The sequence below is a fragment of the Ovis aries genome, chromosome 3, assembly GCF_016772045.2.
Source record: "Ovis aries strain OAR_USU_Benz2616 breed Rambouillet chromosome 3, ARS-UI_Ramb_v3.0, whole genome shotgun sequence".
Classification (NCBI taxonomy): domain Eukaryota; kingdom Metazoa; phylum Chordata; class Mammalia; order Artiodactyla; family Bovidae; genus Ovis; species Ovis aries.
Genome location: NC_056056.1, coordinates 135271891 through 135288732, shown reverse-complemented (window position 1 = coordinate 135288732; position 16842 = coordinate 135271891). Strand labels below are relative to the sequence as shown.

At 40.5% G+C, this 16842-nt stretch overlaps 2 protein-coding genes across 22 annotated transcripts in view; both read right to left on the bottom strand.

The window, feature by feature from the left end:
* The window catches only part of SLC11A2 (solute carrier family 11 member 2), a 153163-nt gene that overhangs the window by 19110 nt on the left and 117211 nt on the right, over positions 1-16842 (bottom strand). The window lies entirely within an intron of this gene.
* LOC101116975 (natural resistance-associated macrophage protein 2-like) overlaps positions 1-16842 on the bottom strand; it is a 56438-nt gene that overhangs the window by 19110 nt on the left and 20486 nt on the right. For 7 of the 18 annotated variants that reach the window (XM_042246732.2, XM_042246730.2, XM_060412595.1 and 4 more), the window contains one exon: positions 13127-16046. In XM_042246732.2, the coding sequence (XP_042102666.1) occupies positions 16040-16046 (7 nt within the window). In that variant the 3' untranslated portion in view covers positions 13127-16039. Of the gene's footprint in view, positions 1-8458; positions 9750-13126; positions 16047-16842 lie in introns of those variants that run through there. The other 11 variants (XM_042246731.2, XM_042246735.2, XM_060412594.1 and 8 more) reach the window with 2 other exon arrangements.

The window sequence follows — 16842 nt, the reverse complement described above, 5'->3', positions numbered from 1 at the left end:
AGGCTTGAGACTAGCAAGATGGGGAGGCCCAATACCCCTCGCCATCCCAGCTCAGCAGGAAGTAGCCTGAGAGACCTCAACACCCCCATTCCCAAAGAACTGGGCCTCCCATCTCTTGAGAGGGAAATGTTAGGTAATAGAATAGGAAAAAGGAATCCAAAATGGCAGTGGCTAAAAGATAAATGGAAAAGCCCGTGAAAATGGAACAAAAGAAAATCCGCAGACCAGAGTGAGAACCTCAGGTGAAACAAATGTGCCCCCTTTCTGGCTAGCCCTAATTTGCACAGGGCAGGCGAGGGGGGAGGAGACAAAACGTGTTAAAAAAAAAGGGAGCAAGATACATTGGGGCCTCTCCTTTGGGGTGGCCTGCCCTCATGCCTTGAAGGTATACTATCCTGTTTGCCAAATAAAAGTCTGAGCTGTAACCAAGCTATAACACTGGTCCACCATTTCAAATCTTTGTTGTGGAGAGACAGAACCAAGGAAATTACACACTGTCTCAACAGGATCAGAACTCTGGGGAACTCCTACATCTAAGAAGTAGCATGGGTGCACACTCAATGGTGTCCAACTCTATACCCCCATGGATGGTGGCCCACCAGGAATTTTTGTTCCATGGAATTTTCCAGGCAAGAATACTGAGTTGGTTCAAGTAGGTTGCCATTTCCTACTCCAGGGAAACTTCCCAACTCAGGGGTTGAACCTGAGATAGGCAAGGGATTAATCAATTCAGATCACTCAGTCATGTCTGACTCTTTGTGACCCCATGGACTGCAGCACACCAAACTTCCCTGTCCATCACCAACTCTTGGAGCTTACTCAAACTCATGTTCATAGAGTCGGTGATGCCATCCAACCATCTCATCCTCTGTCGCCCGCTTCTGCTCCCACCTTCAATCCTTCCCAGCATCAGGGTCTTTTCCAATGAGTCCATTCTTTGCCAAAGTATTGGAGTTTCAGCTTCAGCATCAGTTCTTCCAATGAATACCCAGGACCACTGGTTGGATCTCCTTGTAGTCCATGGGACTCTCAAGAGTCTTCTCTAACACCACAGTTCAAAAGCATCAGTTCTTTAACACTCAGCTTTCTTTATGGTTCAACTCTCACATCCATACATGGGATGGGAGAACCATAGCTTTGACTAGAGGGACCTTTTTTGGAAAAGTAATGTCTCTGCTTTGTAATATGCTGTCTAGGTTTGTCACAGCTTTTCTTCCAAGGAGCAAGTGTCTTTTAATTTCATGGCTGCAGTCACCATCTGCAGTGATTTTGGAGCCCCTGAAAATAAAGTCTGTCACTGTTTCCATTGTTTCCCCATCTATTTGCCATGAAGTGATGGGATCAGATGCCATGATCTTAGGTTTCTGAATGTTGAGTTTTAAGCCAACTTTTTCACTCTCCTCCTTCACTTTCATCAAGAGGCTCTTTATTTCTTCTTTGCTTTCTGCCATAAGGGTGGTGTCATCTGCATATCTGAGGTTATTGATATTTCTCCCGGCAATCTTGATTCCAGCTTGTGTTTCTTCCAGTCCAGCATTTCTCATGATGTACTCTGCATACATGTTAAATAAGCAGGGTGACACTATACAGCATTAACATACTCCTTTTCCAATTTGGAACCATTCTGTTGTTCCATGTCTAGTTCTAACTGTTGCTTCCTGACTTGCATACAGATTTCTCAGGAGGCAGGACAGGTGGCCTGGTAGTCCCATCTCTTTAAGAATTTCCCACAAATTGTGGTGATCCACACAGTTAAAGACTTTGGCCTAGTCAATAAAGCAGAAGTAGGTATTTTTCTGGAACTCTCTTGCCTTTTCAATGATCCAGAGGATGTTGGCAATTTGATCTCTGGTTCCTCTGCTTTTTCTAACTCCAGCTTGCACATCTGGAAGTTCATGGTTCACATACTGTTGAAGCCTGGCTTGGAGAATTTTGAGCATTACTTTACTAGCCTGTGAGATGAATGCATTGTGCGGTAGTTTGAGCATTCTTTGGCATTACCTTTTTTGGGGATTGGAAAGAAAACTGACCTTTTCCAGTCCTGTGGCCACTGCTGAGTTTTCCAAATTTGCTGGCATACTGAGTGCAGCACTTTCACAGCATCATCTTTTAGGATTTGAAATAACTCAACTGGAGTTCCATCACCTTCATTAGCTTTGTTCATAGTGATTCCTAAGGCCCACTTTACTTTGCATTCTAGGATGTCTGGCTCTAGGTGAGTGATCACACCATTGTGATTATCTTGGTCGTGAAGATCTTTTTGTATAGTTCTTTTGTGTACTCTTGACACCTCTTCTTAATATCTTCTGCTTCTGTTAGGTTCATACCAGTTCTGTCCTTTATTGTGCCTCTTTGCATGAAATATTCCTTTGGTATCTCAATAATTGTGTCTAATAAGCACAGAGAAATGAGTCCTATAGTACTCTCTGAAACAGATAATGTTATTTCCATAGATACAACAATGATTCAAGTTTAAACATTTTTTGGCTTGAATTTTATGCATCTTTGATAGTTACAGTACTATTTCAGTAGAAATTTTTGCAGACATCTGCCTCACTTTTCTATCTGATCAGGATGAGAAAATGAACTTACTGACCCTTTAGGCTCTGTTCACTCAAGAGGTATTAATAGAAAGTGTCATAAATAAACCAGAAGGAAAATGAAATAAATGCTAAGTTTACAAAGGTCCATCTTGTCAAGGCTATGGTTTTTCCAGTAGTTATGTATGGATGTGAGAGTTGGACTGTGAAGAAAGCTGATCGCCAAAGAATTGATGCTTTTGAACTGTGGTGTTGGAGAAGACTCTTGAGAGTCCCTTGGACTGCATGGAGATCCAACCAGTCCATTCTGAAGGAGATCAGTCCTGGGTGTTCTTTGGAAGGAATGAAGCTAAAGCTGAAACTCTAGTACTTTGGCCACCTCATGCGAAGAGTTGACTCATTGGAAAAGACTCTGATGCTGGGAAGGGATTGGGGGCAGGAGGAGAAGGGGATGACAGAGGATGAGATGGCTGGATGGCATCACCGACTCGATGGACATGAGTTTGAGTGAACTCCGGGAGTTGGTGATGGACAGGGAGGCCTGGCGTGCTGCAATTTATGGGGTCGCAAAGAGTCAGAAATGACTGAGTGACTGAACTGAACTGACTGACTAGATAGCTGATGTCTTGACAACGGTTATGGAATGTATTTTAAATCTGCCCTTCCCTATCTTGCTTTGGGTTGAACATTTGCTGATGTCCCTGGAATTCACAGAATCAGCTCTTCCTCAGGCTATCCTCCCAGGCCCTTCCCCCTTTCTGTAGGGCCCTAGGACCTCATCCTTAGGGAAGATGTACATCTGCTCATGTGCCTAAAGATAGCTAATTCATCCACTCAATGGTAAATTCCTAGAAGCAGGGAACACAATCCACTCACGTTCCTTTTTATCAAAATACTGAACACAATACTGAGTACAGTACTGAATACAGAATACTGGGTACAATACTGAATATATGTTTTCTAAGTGCCTATTTTTTAAATCTCAAGATCTAGCCAATCTTCCCACTTTCCCTTCTCACCACTATCTTAAAATTCAAACTTCACAGTGGCACAGTAACATCATAAATTCAGATTTATACTGATCCTAAAGGGCTCTTAGATTTGGGGGTTTTTTTCCCTCTTGAGTCACTTGTATGATCCAAGCCAAAAACAAATAAGATAAAGAGTGTCTGTTTTCAATTGTAGGTTAGTTTTAGAAAAAATACAAGTGATGAAATTCAATGTTTGTTTCTTATGGATATTCCATTGATATGCATCCTTTTGTTTCTAGGTGTTCTCTACTCTGTAAGGATTACCAAAAAATGGAAGTTACACACAAGAAAAATAAGAAGCCTTCTGAAAAGTCCTTATGAAGAGTGAATTTTCAATATATAGCAAATTATACTGCAGAATTCCCATCAGAATTCTTATAGCCTTCAATTGTTTAAGACATTGATTTCCAAATCAATAATCATAGTCAACTCAAAAATATCTTTGTCTTTTAGAACCTAGGACAGGATGTTCTCACTTTAAAATTTTTTTATTTTCTAGTTAGTGGCAGAAAACAATCTATATTATGCCAAATCGATCTGAATATTAGGAGTTATATAATGGCTACAGAAAATTTTTCACTAACCATATTAAATGTGATGCTCTATTCACTCAATTCTCTCCAAACAGGGCAAGGTAATTAAGGCTTTCATAAACTCCTTTTTAGAATGGGCAATAATTACATCAGAGGAGAATGAATGGCCATGTTTTTATTTAAATTTGGTTCAGCCCAGAAGTCCCCAGTGGGAGTGCACATGGCTAGCACAGAGCTTGTGCTAGGTAGCATGCTGTCCGGGGCTTGGTGAATTAAAAAAAAAAAAAAACTTGGTTCACTACTGTGCACCTCATTCTCATAAAGAAACTTGACTCATTTACCACAAACATAAATATCTAAGATTTAAATATTTGTGTATTCATCCTTATACTTCTTGAAAGTATTTTTGGGAGTACAAAGGAAAATTGTTTTTAAAAAAAAAGTCCCTTTTCGCTCATATGGCAGTATTGTGGGAGATGTGGTATGACACTGCAGAAAACACAAGAAACAAAGAAGATAATAAATGTTAAGTATACCTGAGGTGTCAAGCTCCTCTGTAAGCCTTAGGGTTCTAGACACTATCTCCATCTTGCTAAAGTCATAACTGCTATGCCTAAGACTTCTTTCAACTCCAGGCATGGGGAAGAAAACCAAAGAGGGGGAAAAAAGTACCCACTGAGATAAAAACAAGAATGCACTATTAAAAAAAAAGGTTGGGGGGGGACACTATAATATGATCTGTGGTGCTGATTTCCTCTTTCTTGATGTCTTCTGTACTGGAGAAATTATTGTGACTGGAAAGTGAAGCCTAGTGTTTGGGGAAGGGAAAGATGTAGGAATATTGCATACTATATCTACATTCTAAACAACACTAACTCACTGCTCTATGTTATATACACTTGGGTAATTATTTTTAAGCTGCCATCTGTACTCACCATGAAGCTCTTCAAGCGCCACCAAGAGACATACATGTTTCAGTCAACACTGTCCTGTTTAGAAAACAGGCAAGAAAAGAATCCAGCTGCTCTATTTCCCTAGAGTAAACATTCCAGCAGTTGGCGCCAATGCATTCCATGAGAGTCAGGAAAATTTAAGACCAAGGCCATAGAAATGTCATCCTGCATACTGATTACACAATGAGAAGATACCTCTAATCAGTCTACCACAAAGATCCCCCTCTCCCAAAATATACTCAGCATTAAAAACAGATGAACTGTTTAATCAGAAATGGGCTCTTCTCACAAAACCCAAAAGACTCCAGAATTTTGCAATAGTCTTACTCTGAATATACTAATGTAATTCTTGCTTGAAAAAAGCAGTGAAAAATAGTGAGTAGTTATACATAAGAGCTTACCAATTATGCTTAAATTAAAATGTAAAATCATTTATGGAAAAAAAGCTAAGTATGCAGGATGCCCATTTACCCACATTAGCTTGGGCAAAGAGGGGAGGTCATTGAGGGAAGACCCTCCAGATACAAACCTGAATGTGTGCAATACTTCTGGGGCAAAGGCTTGGTGCTTAATATCATAATGTTTAAAAATTAAGAAGGCTGTTTTCATTGGCTGCTGTAATCTCTGATGCCTCACTGACTAATTAAACTATTGGGTACGCTCTGGATGCCTTTTTTATTAGGCCAGCACACAGTTATGTAGCAGCAGCTGCTCAATAATGTAGTATGTAGCAGCAGCTGTTCAATTCAATACTGAGCAGCTGCTCAGTACTGAACTGCAGTTTTCTGAAACTCTGGGTATACACTGTCAGTTCAGTTCAGTTCAGCCACTCAGTCGTGTCCGACTCTTTGCGACCCCACGAATCGCAGCACGCCAGGCCTCCCTGTCCATCACCATCTCCCGGAGTTCACTCAGACTCACGTCCATCAAGTCAGTGATGCCACCCAGCCATCTCATCCTTCGTCGTCCCCTTCTCCTCCTGCCCCCAGTCCCTCCCAGAATCAGGGTCTTTTCCAATGAGTCAACTCTTCGCATGAGGTGGCCAAAGTACTAGAGTTTCAGCTTTAGCATCATTCCTTCCAAAGAAATCCCAGGCTTGATCTCCTTCAGAATGGACTGGTTGGATCTCCTTGCAGTCCAAGGGACTCTCAAGAGTCTTCTCCAACACCACAGTTCAAAAGCATCAATGCTTCAGTGCTCAGCCTTCTTCACAGTCCAACTCTCACATCCATACATGACCACAGGAAAAACCATAGCCTTGACTAGACGGACCTTAGTTGGCAAAGTAACATCTCTGCTTTTGAATATACTATCTAGGTTGGTCATAACTTTTCTTCCAAGGAGTAAGCGTCTTTTAATTTCATGGCTGCAGTCACTATCTGCAGTGATTTTGGAGCCCCAAAAAATAAAGTCTGACACTGTTTCCACTGTTTCCCCATCTATTTCCCATGAGGTGATGGGACCAGATGCCATGATCTTCGTTTTCTGAATGTTGAGCTTTAGGCCAACTTTTTCACTCTCCTCTTTCACTTTCATCAAGAGGCTTTTTAGTTCCTCTTCACTTTCTGCCATAAGGGTGGTGTCATCTGCATATCTGAGGTTATTGATATTTCTCCCGGCAATCTTGATTCCAGCTTGTGTTTCTTCCAGTCCAGCGTTTCTCATGATGTACTCTGCATAGAAGTTAGAAATAAGCAGGGTGACAATATACAGCCTTGACGTACTCCTTTTCCTATTTGGAACCAGTCTGTTGTTTCAAGTCCAGTTCTAACTGCTGCTTCCTGACCTGGATACAGATTTCTCAAGAGGCAGGTCAGGTGGTCTGGTATTCCCATCTCTTTCAGAATTTTCCACAGTTTATTGTGATCCACACAGTCAAAGGCTTTGGCATAGTAAATAAAGCAGAAATAGAGGTTTTCTGGAACTCTCTTGCTTTTTCTATGATCTGACACATGTTGGCAATTTGATCTCTGGTTCCTCTGCCTTTTCTAAAACCAGCTTGAACATCTGGAAGTTCACGGTGCACGTATTGCTGAAGCCTGGCTTGGAGAATTTTGAGCATTACTTTACTAGCATGTGAGATGAGTGCAATTGTGCGGTAGTTTGAGCATTCTTTGGCATTGCCTTTCTTTGGAATTGGAATAAAAACTGACCTTTTCCAGTCCTGTGGCCACTGCTGACTGTTAGAGCATCCTTTTAAAATTGACTCCAGTGTTAAACCTTAGGAATTGAGTGAGTATGTACATTTAGGTTAATCTTAAGACTGAATATATTGGGACTTCCCCTGAACGTATTGGGTAAAGACTCTCTACTTTCACTGGAGGTGGACATCAGTTTGATTCCAGGTGGGGGATCCTGCATGCCGCCCAGTAGGGTCAAAAGGGGGAGATTGATTATATTATTGTCTATATAAGCACATATCATAGAAATCCAGATTCATAAATCATAATGATTAAATGCTCTTAACTTAGCAAAAATGTTTACCCAAGACTCAATCTTTAAACATCAGTCTCCTCCACTGGTTTTGGCATGACCTAGTTTTTGCTTTATATCAAGTTTTCTGATTACAGGAGTTGTATGACCTGAGGGGTATACTTATAAATAAACTTCTGAAAACTCTAGTCTTTTCCTAGTAACATACAATTAAAGATGGAGATAAGCTACAGAAACACCCCCAAGAACTTAATCTCTGTTTAACCAACCACCTTATCTTTCTCATGAGCTGTATAACAGGATTCTTTTTGCTTTTCTCTTTCCCCAAACATTCTCTGGTAATGAAACTACTGAGAAATGAGCATCTGGACACTTGCCCAGGGAGGGAAGAAAAATCCAACAAACTGATTCACCTAGAGTTGCTGTCTCTGTATAAAGAAAACGAAACACTGAAATTCATTTTTTAAGTCTCTTTTTCAAATAAGAGCTGATAAATGATGTTAATTCAGTTTTACTTTTAAGATCACAAGCTCTCTAACCTGGGATGCAAGGCTGTTGCTCTTATCAGGAATTTCAAAAGCCACAAAGTAGAAATGAGGGAATTTTAAAGAATCATCTTGGAAAAAATATCCCTGCCACTCAAAGGATCAAATCATTATAAATGAACAAAGGCAATGTCTGGATTTTTTTTTTTTTTAAGTCTTACTGAAAGGTCCTAAGTTTTAAAATAAGGCAGCAAGGTTTATGCTGAAAGAGGAAAATGATGCTCAAACATACAAAGGCTGCAGGGCTTGCAAACTCAGTGTTTTGGGGGCTGGAAGGAAAGGAGAGAAGGCACAGACTATATTACATTAAGAATGGATAACTGCCATTCAGTGTAAGCCAACTGCACTTCCAAGAAGGCGGATGAGCCTGGTGTTCAAAATCCTCTGACTTTTAGATCAGATCAGTATGCAGAAACTTTCAAGTTTTAGGTATTAAATGATTTATTACAAAAATTTTGTGGAAAAAAAATCCTGGTTAGGAAGAGGAGTCCATAAAGAATCTATAATCCACATGTGGGCAGGCAGTTTGTGCAATGCAGACTTATCTTCCAAGTCCTAGTCTAGTTCTAGTCTCATACTACTTGGTATAAATAACTTTAAATGCTTAGCATTCCCTAGGAGAGTCAGCATTAGAAATATTAGAAATATCTCCAAAGTCTATTAGGAAATAGACTTTGGCCTAGAAATGGTGTTTGAGTATTAACGGAAAAAGTGGGAAGAAAAGATGGGACTATACATACATTAGGAAGAAAACTAGTATCTCCATTATCTTCTGTTGGGCATAAAGTTCAATGTTAGAATTCTTTTCATACCTAAAGTGCTAGAATGGGCTGAGTTACAATGCAGCATGGAAAGCTGATCATTGGTTAAAGAATGACCAGAATCCAGAATGACTTCTGGATATTACTAGGTGTTACTAGGTGTTAAGCTCTTTGGAAAATACCATCATATCTCTGAAGAAAAATTCAAGAAAAATAACAAGAAAGAAAATAACAATTACAGAGCATGCCAGCAACCAGGATGAAATACAACTGCAGAATAAAAGAAATGTTTTCTTTGGAATTGATGTGCTAGTATCAGTAGTTACCAAGGATAGGTCGATTAAATCCAAGTCAAGTTTAACTGGCCATAGTCAAGTATCACTTTAAAAGTAAGTCAACTTGACCAGCTCATTCTGAAACAGAACAGTGCTCTTATTCCTTTGTCACTTGTGATTCAGACAAAATATCTGGTTTATCCGAACAACATTCTTTAAAAAAAAAAAAAAAAACCACATCATTTTTATATAAAACTCCACGCAAACTAGTCTGTTCAGGTTTACATAAATATACACACACACATACTTTTAAAATTCCAGAAGTCCAGACACAAGCCCATAGGGGTGTGTGGCCATCACAGGCTAATCACTCACCTCTGGCAGTCGTGGACTGTTGTGAGGTGGGTGGGTCTCTGACCTACACTTAACAGCTGTCAGCTTTAACACTGTGACGAAATCTACCCTATGAGGAAATCTTTACCTTTAGTTCAAAACAACTAAACAAAACTCACCACTGAACTAACAGAGAAATGTTAACAGGACACTCGGCACAAAAGGACTAAGAGAAAGTGGGTCTTATATGGTCCCTCCGGCTGTCAGTCATCTAGACACAAGTGAGTCAGCATCCACGGTGCTCAGAAGGTAGAGTTCAGGCTGAACTGTCAATCCCAGATGGTACTGAGGACAAAAAGATGGAAAAGGGTTAGACTGATTTATAAGTATTTAAAATTGGCATTTAGGTACCTATAATCAGCATATAAAAGTAGCTCTTATTTCAGTTCTGCTATACTGATTTTCTTTCAGAAAATAAATGGCATACAGATATATGAATGGTTTACTGTATATAAAATAATTGATAGGAGCTGAAATTTGTTAAGGATTTGTTAATGTCAAATACAAAATTTGCACTTTAACTATTCTTATGCCATTATCTCAGGATGGGTGTTTCTGATCCGGATATTAAGAGCAAATGTACTGTGAGCTTTTATACCTTAATATCAAGTGTGTTAGAACTCAAATTTCAGCGAGTTCCCTGGCGGTCCAGTGATTAGGATTTTGAGCTTTCCCTGCTGAGGGTTCGGGTTCAATCCCAGGTCAGGGAACTAAGATCCCAAAAGCTGCACAGTACAGCCAAAAGAGAGAAAATAAATCAAATTTCAAATAGTCTAAATCATGAGGCCTATTATCTGAGCTCTATTATCCTTTGGCACCTGAGCAGAGAAAAGTCTTCCATTTAAAGAAAGAAACATAACATGGCATGTGCTTATAGAACAGGAAAAAATCTATGGGTTCTGAACGCTTATCAGACTGAATAAGAAGTACTTTAGCTGCTTTTACAACACATTGCCAGGCACTTCCCTGATGGTCCAGGGGTTAAGAATTCGCCTTGCCAGGCAGAAGATGTAGGTTTGACCCCTGGTCAGGGAACTGTGATCCCACATGCCTGGGAGCAACTGAACAAGCTCTGGCTCTGGAGCCCACAAGCAGCAACTAGAGAGAAGCCTGCGCATGGCAATGAAAGATCCCTTGAGACGCAACCAAGACCCAGTGCAGATCAAAAATAAATATGGAAACAAAGCAAAAAAACACATTGCCAGACCCACTCCTGAAGAGTGGGTTTAATCCAGACGGTTTGTACTGGCATTTGTGAAGACGTAGCTTACTCTTTTTTTCTCTGCATTCATCATGGGACAATCACTGAGTCTCCTTTTAGCCCTACTGGTATTACCTGGGGTTTTAGGAATGTTGTTGCCCCTGGTAACAGCCTCTTTGGGCCCTTTCAGTTACCTAATCTGTAATTTAGAGGCTGATTTTTTGTTATAAGAATTAAATGAGACCATGTGAATAGGCAGGATGCTGAATGCACACAACAGATTCACAGTATGCAAGCACACTAAGTCACTTCAGTCGTGTCTGACTCTGACCCTATGGACTAGTACAGTACAGTGGAAAAGGCACTGGGGCTGGGATCAGGCTCCAACTCTGCCACTTCCTGTGATCTTGAGCAAGTCATGTATCCTGGAGCCTTATCCTACTCATTTGTAAAACCGGAAAAAATGGTACATTTGAAAATGCCAAGGACTTTAATAAGCTATCACATTTTGTGTGTGTGTGTGTGTGTGTGTGTGTGTGTCTGTGCTCAGGCATGTCTGACTCTTTGTGACCAAGGACTATAGCCCACCAGGCTCTTCTGTCCATGAGATTTTTCCAGGCAATACTAGAATAGGCTGCCATTTCCAACTGTAGGGGATTTTCCCCAATCCAGAGATCGAACCTGCAATTCTTGTCTCTCCTGCACTGACAGGCAGATTCTTTACTGCGCCACCTGGGAAACCTATCTCATTTAGGTCTTCGATATTTTTTTAGACATTAAAAATGCCCATTAGAGGATTGTGATGACTGTAAGATGAGACAAAATGGAGCCCTTGATAAACACTATTCTCAACTAGCAAGCTAGGAATTACTGAAACACACTGGCCTTAGGGCAGAATAACAGCACTTCACCTTTCACACACATTTTAGGGTCTTATGACTTAAGGTCGTAATAACCAAGAGCAATTATCAGATATCGGACAATTCACTGCAGCCTATTCTCAAGTGAGCTAAGGTGGTGGGGTGGGCTTGTAGTAAGCAAGGGCTGCATTTTTAGTCCTATGATCTCCAGATTGTATCACTTCATGACTTAGTAGAGAAAACTTTTTCATTGGATAAGTTTGTGGTATTGCTCGGGGACACTGAGAAATGGGGCTAAATGGCAGAGGAATTGGCTAAACCTTTCAAGGGCACAGGGGTATGGAAATGAATAAACTATCAATTCTTAGCTATTGCTGGTCCTGCCCATTTTCTACAGCTACCAGAAAAAGCATTCAGGTACTTTTGAAAATTTAGCACAGCCCAAATAAAATTAGCCTATCAATTGGCAACTTCTGACCTAAAATGTACTGTAGCACTCATCAGAGCATCAGGAAAAGTATCTTTGATATGGTGCTGTTCTGGGTGCTGCTGGACACCAAAGCTTGGTATCTTAAAGTGTATACTATATATTGATAGGATGCTTGGTAATGATAACATGGGCTCTGGAATTAAGCTAGTCAGGTTCAAATGCCAACTGCTCACTTACTGGTGATATGTTGTTTTAATTTTTGGTCCTTCAGTTGCCTTATCTATATCCTTTTGTTATACGAATTACATGAGACCATGTGAGTGCTTGGGCTTCCTAGGTGGTGCAGTGGGCAAAGAATCCTCCTGCCAGTGCAGGAGGTGCAAGAGACTCGAGTCTGATCCCTGGGTCTGGAAGATCCCTGGAGAAGGGCATGGCAACCCACTTCAGTATTCCTGCCTGGAAAATCTCATGGACAGAGGAGCCTGGGGGAATATAGCCCATGGGGTCACAAAGAGTCAGACACGACTGAGCCCCCCCACCCCAAACACACACACACACACAAATGTGAGTACTTCGACACCCAACTAGCATGCATTGGTCATTTTTAACATTCCCAAGCTAAGGTGTCAAAAGAAGGTGGCAGATCTGGACTCACTGGTCCTGTCCGTGGAAGGAACAGAAAGCGCTACAGAGGGCAGAGCTAAAGGAAATGTCTCAAATCAGGACCTTCAAAGTGTTACGCATCTTATTTTTTTAATTAAACCCAAATAAGGAGTTCCGTGGTGGCTTAGTGGTTATGATTCCAGACTTTCACTGCCACGGGCCCAAGTGCAATCCCTGGTCAGGAAGCTAAGATTCCGTAAGCCACATGGCATATTAAAAAAAAAAAAAAAAGTAAGAAGGGAGGAAGGACAAATGTAGAACAAAACTCTGAGATAATTTCTATGGTGTAACTTACAGTATTCAATTCCTGTAAGACAGACAGGGCAACAGAGGGCAACAGAGAAAGGGAAAATGAAGCTCTGGTGACACTCCTGGGACAAATTAAGTGCTGGCTTAGCTTTTCCTGCCGTGTTTGGTGACAAGCCTAGTAGTTTACTGCGTCTGAGCTTGGTTTATATATGGTCTGCCCAAATGCTTTCATATCTAAGCTAAACAATTTTCATTTCTCTTTTCAAATACACATACTTTTTATTGGCAGCATATACAGAATATAAAAGCCTGCCTCAATGGTGAAACAAGACTACAGACAGAAAAATATTCAGCTTAGAGCAGAGAAATGCAAAATGACCATTTTTTTCAACTTTAAATATGGTAACGATATAATCTTTAGCAACAGCAAAACTAACTAAATTGGTAGTAGAAATTAGCGTTTGGTGTCAACAATTCATCAAGTCTTCTCGGAACTAAACATATGTTGAGGCTTGAACGCTGTAAATTTGAACCTCGAGGGTCTGCTCCCACACAGATTTTTTTTCATTATTAAATGCTACAGAAATACATGATCCCAAGTCAGGTAAATTTGAGAATGCAGAATCACAGATTCAGAGGAACACTGGACATGAAGGGCCGAGTATAAACATGAAGAGCTGACTACAGATTACAGGCTGATTTTTTTTATTCCACAGAGGGTCAACATCCCTGGATATTCATGTGTAAACTGTATTTCTCTAACCCTTATAAAGAGAAGAATCACGAACAGTGTGGGTCTAATATGTTCTCCAGGGGGTAGCTGATGCTTCAGTATTTCAAACTTGTAAGACCCATTAACAGAGTATTTTCAAGGTTTAAAAAATACCCAAGAAACCAAATTGAAAAAAGAAAAAAAAAACTTTTAAATTACAAACTAAGTGTACATATTGTTAAATGTCACTAAAAGCTCATTTTAACAACTCCCCAAACCACTACCAGGACCTCACAGGAGCCAAACTGCAGCTCTTCCCCATCCCTGTTAATTCCCAGTATGCTGTAGCAGCAGTTATTTTATTCCACACAGAGTGTATGTGCTGGCGCTGGAAGATTTCAATTTTAAATGTTTACTGTAGCCAAAGTACTGGCTGAACAGAAAGTACACTTTACATGTGAGAGCATCTGATGGAATATAGCATGGCAGTGTTAACACTGTAAAATACTACACATATAGTGATATAAACCGCAGCTTAACTGGGAAGAAATTTTCCATCATTGCAAGTCATATATCTAACTTTTAAAAGAAAACTAGCAGCTTTTACCTGGGTTTTGAAACATCTGTAAATCTGAGACTGACCGGACCTACCCAGACTCTGGAGAAAAGTAAATGTTAGTGTGCTGTCTTTACAAAGAACTTTGTCAACATGGCTCTCGCCTACTGAGGCCAGAGGAGAACTTAAGATGTCAGTCCCCAGTTATTTTCAGAGTGCCCTTGTAACCAGTTTAGGGAATGATATTAGGGAAAGAAAGGGATGTGAGGAATAATGGCTAGGGAATTTTCCTCTCATGATTCCGTGTCATGTCACTGGAGCGGTTGAGGTAAAGATATAGTCAATGGAACACATCAATTTACCCTTAGTTAGTGAGTTACTGTTAGTCAGTCATACCCAACTCTGCGACCCCAAGGACTGTAGCCTGCCAGGCTCCTCCAACAATGGGATTCTCCAGGCAAGAATACTGGAGTAGATTGCCCTTCCTTTCTCCAAGAGATCTTCCCAACCCTGGGATCAAACCTGGGTCTCCTACACTGCAGATAGATTTTTTACCATCTGAGCCATCAGAGAAGCCCCCAGTTTACCCTTAATGAGATATAAAACAGTCCATTCAGTCTGCGCTTTTGACTATGTAAAAAGTATTGGAAACAACGCCTTTAGGGGCTCAGGTGGACAGAGAACATCAATCAACAGGAATTACACCAAAAATGAAAAGTCCTTTGATTGCATTCCCATTACTGTTCTCACCAAGTCAGTGGCTACAAAAGACCTGGTTATTTATCTCCACCGGACAATGTGACTTGGTTTGAGATAATCTCATGGTCTCAGGCTCCACAAGTGAAAATGTCAGAAGTGGCTGAAGAGCAGCAGCTCCATGCTGAAAGGACCCATTTCCTCTGACTCCAGAGCTCCACCATCTGGTCTCAAAGTTTTTCCCTCTGAGGGAATGGCTGAAGAGAGGTAGCCAGTGCAACCCTGCAGAGAGAACTTGGCAACCAGTGACACCAAAGCACTCGCTGAGAGGGAGCGGGCTTTCCAACACTTACATCCAGAGCTCCTGAGATTGCCTGGCAAGTCATCTTGGGCATGCTTCAGAAAAACATGACGATTCTGGTAGAAAGTGTTTTTTAGGAATAAAACAGATGGCTCCTTTTCTTTTTCTCCTCACTCCAATGTCTCTTGAGAACATCAGTTCATAAATGCTGCCATCTTTTTCTATCACTACCCTCCTAGGGGAGGAAGGGGGAGGTTTCCCAACTCTACTGTTCAAGAAGAAATACCATCAGGAGAACTCTGTGCTAATATGAGAATTATTAAAATCAGGACTCCAGAGAAAATTCTGATAAACTCTTTAATCTCTGCAGAAAATTGTTCAAGTGATTTTCTAACAGATTAGTTACCATCACCTACAAGTGAGTTTTACCATCTGTCCATATAACATCTTTTTTATGCTTTCTTGTCCCTCTTAACTGCCACTGAGAAATTTAAAGTGAAAATAAATTAAAAGAATCTTGAACCTGATAGGGGTAGATTATCTCATGATTTTATATTAATATGGATCAAGCCACCCTAGTTGAGATTTAATCTTTTATAATTAAAAATTTATTATTTTATAATTAAAATAATCCAGAGGACTGCTGCTGCCAGTACCCCAGTCCCTGCAGTGAGCCACTGCTGACCCACGCCTCTAGAGGAGACCCTCCAATACTAGTAGATTTCAACACTAAGCTTGCACAATGGCTTTGAAACCAAGAGTAGTAGATTTTGAGGGATCCTGAAACAAACTCTTTACAACAATCAAAGTTGTAGTCACGCTGGAGTATGGAGGGAGAGCAACGTGGAACAATCGCTTCTCGTATCCTTCAACAGCACTGACACCTCCGTCCATCAGAGAGATAGGTTCATAAACTTGTTGAAAAATGAGAACAGGTTTAAGGTTTTCTAAGTGGAAGAACATTCCAGTGTGACACTTTTCAAATATATTATTGTTCGCATTTCTAAGTTCATTGCCCATATGTAGCAGTCAAAAATCTTCGCTAACCTTTTATGCAATAAACACTTTACTGAGCACTTAATATATCTCAGGCACTATTTAATTAAATTAAATTGAAAATAAAATCAGATTTTATTATAATTTAAATAAATTAAATTTAATTGAAATTAAAAGACACTTGCTCCTTGGAAGAAAAGCTATGACAAACCTAGACAGCATATTAAAAAGTAGAGACATTACTTTGCCAACAAAGGTCCATATAGTCAAAGCTAGGGTTTTTCCAGTAGTTATTATAGATGTGAGACCATAAAGAGAACCGAGCACTGAAGGATTGATGCTTTTGAACTGTGGTGTTGGAGAAGACTCTTGAGAGTCCCTTGGACTGCAAAGAAATCACTCAATCCTAAAGGAAATCAGCCCTCAATATTTATTGGAAGGATTGATGCTGAAGCTGAAACTCCAATATTTTGGCCACCTGGTGTGAAGAGCTGACTCATTGGAAAAGAACTTGATGCTGGGAAAGATTGAAGGCAGGAGGAGACGGGATGAGATGGTTGGATGGCATCACCACCTCAATGGACACGAGCTTGAGTAAGCTCCAGGAGTTGGTGATGGATAAGGAAACCTGGCATGCTGCAGTCCATGGGGTCGCGAAGAGTTGGACACAACTGAGCAACTGAACTGAACTGAACTAAGACACTACTTTAGGTT